We start from the raw sequence: 2,237 nt of genomic DNA on the forward strand, positions 1-2,237 counted from the left end.
ATAGTTGATTATTAGTTCCACAGAACACCACTTCCAAAGATTTGAAGTACTGCTTCAAAGCCTCCTTACTGGTGTTGAGCTTTGGTTTGTGAATTTAAAAGTGAACACAGTGAGAGTTTAAACGTGGTTACATCGTGACATCGAGTCAGAATCAAACCTCTGACTGGCATCTAATCTAGATAAAAACAAAAAGCTCGTACATCAGTTGTTTTCTGAACAAAACCATCAACAGAGACCAGTTTAAACGTGTGTGAGGGTAAACAAGGGCTGAGAAACGTAATGAGTGGATGGTCTGTGATGCACGTTGGACCACTGTTCAGAGAAGTGTCCCACTCTGCACCCCCATGCTTCACCCACACAGGTACTCTCAGGAACGCTGCCTGATTAGAGCCTTGTCTTAGAAGTGTGTGTGGGTTTGAACACGCTGCATTGTCTGGCATCTCCTTCACACTTATGTTTAGTTTCGTTGCACCTTTTAGGCCAAGACAGAATCCACTCATGATGAGTTCACTGAGAGCTGACATTTTATTTCCTTAGAGCCGAGGCTTGACCCGCCACAGTGTGGAAACACAAATGCAACCACGATCCCAGTGTTTGTGTTTGGACGGAGCAGCAGGAACCCCGAGTTTGACATCGATAACTGGAGTGCTGCCACGCTTCATCTCGTTCTTCACACCTCCGCTCGTTGGTGAGCTCAGATAATCCTTTGCTCGGCACAACTTTGGGCAGGATGAGTGGAAACAGCTGGGAGGGGGCAGGTTATCACCGACACAGCTGAGCTCAGAACATAAACAACACAAAACGTGACATCATAGTTTCCCAGTAACTCATGGAGTTTCTACAGTCCTCTGCACCTCAGAGTCCACTTCAAATCAAAAGTTCATTTCTTCCTAAATAACAAAGGTTTCACTCAAACATGAGCTTGTTCTTGCAAACACACAAGCAGCTTGTTTCAGTGTCGTAAGTCTTGGGGGCCTTCGGACTTACTCGAGCTGTGGCTTTGCTCCATCGTGATGAAGAAGAGACAGACTGCTGAGGTCAGCAGGAGGTGCATGGACTCGTACAGTAATTTGGGTGAGAAGACGCTCCATATGAAGAGATGGTAGCGCAGGACCGTCACCAGAACGACGTAGGCTGCAGCAGGCATGGACCGGAGCAGGGCCAAACAGTAGCAGCCGTGGCTAACGGAGACCGGACTCCTGTGGGGAGGAGGAGAATCCATGAGGGAGAGGAGGAAACAAGGAGGAGGAACAGAGAACGCTGAGGGAAAGCAAAGAGCATGAGCTGCTGTCTGTCTGCACAGTTTGAATTACCAAAGACTCTTTGATGATTTATAGTCGTGTAACAATTTACACTCTCTCTGTGTGTCATGCACCCACACAGGTTCCACCACACAACTTTAAAAAGGGAACACGTGAAGCGAGGTCACAACAACAAACAAGCATGGAAATACTTTCTAATTTTATTCAACAATAAATAAAAAAATAACACCAAAATAAACTAAGTTAAAGACGTGAGAATCAGAAGAGTACAAATCCAAAGTGCAGAGTGAGACCGTTCAGTTACTGAAGACGTTACAGGATGTTTGAAATCTACGAAAGAAACAAAAGGATTTAGTTTTAGTTTGGTCTCAACATTATTCCATGACCAAGGTGCAAAACAAGAGGAAGCTGTTCCAAGTTCATGAACAAATTCTGGCAACGCTGAAGGGGAGCCAACTTGAAGACCACAACTCATACCAGGTCTTCAAAAGTATTATTATTTTTTACTAACATAGGAGAGGACTTTACCTAATATAGCTATGTACATACAATCATACAAAACTTGGTTTTCTTAGACTTAAAGAGGGACAAGAAAAGCTATTTATAAAGCACGGATTGACTTGTTCTATTAACACAGTTGAAAAGAAGTGTAGAGAAATACAAAATACACACAACAAATAACAAAGGATGCAGTACACATATAAATATTATAGTACTTTAAAGATAAAGAAAAGATAGAACTTTATTGATCCTGCAGGAAACCAGTGGTACACAGATGCATTCCATCAATTAGGGATTTGGATAGTGAATATAGTTTTGGAGATGAGTGGGATTTTTTGGACTGGAATTGAACTGGGAATGTAAGTAATGTAATAATGAATGTAAGTAATCAATATCCTGATGCATGCTCAATAATCCAGGTAGAAAAATCCAAAAAAGTTCAATCTGGTCCTCTGGACATTCAAAAAAACAAAA

At 42.2% G+C, this 2,237-nt stretch overlaps 1 protein-coding gene across 1 annotated transcript in view; it reads right to left on the reverse strand.

Moving 5' to 3' along the window:
• Positions 1-952: 952 nt before the first annotated feature.
• Positions 953-2,237, reverse strand: part of pigg (phosphatidylinositol glycan anchor biosynthesis class G) — a 240,944-nt gene continuing 239,659 nt past the window's right edge. Inside the window, exon 15 of the mRNA XM_037675119.1 lies at positions 953-1,199. Within this exon, the coding sequence (XP_037531047.1) occupies positions 953-1,199 (247 nt within the window). The remainder of the gene's footprint in view (positions 1,200-2,237) is intronic.

The sequence above is a fragment of the Nematolebias whitei genome, chromosome 4, assembly GCF_014905685.2.
Source record: "Nematolebias whitei isolate Nwh7 chromosome 4, NemWhi1, whole genome shotgun sequence".
Classification (NCBI taxonomy): domain Eukaryota; kingdom Metazoa; phylum Chordata; class Actinopteri; order Cyprinodontiformes; family Rivulidae; genus Nematolebias; species Nematolebias whitei.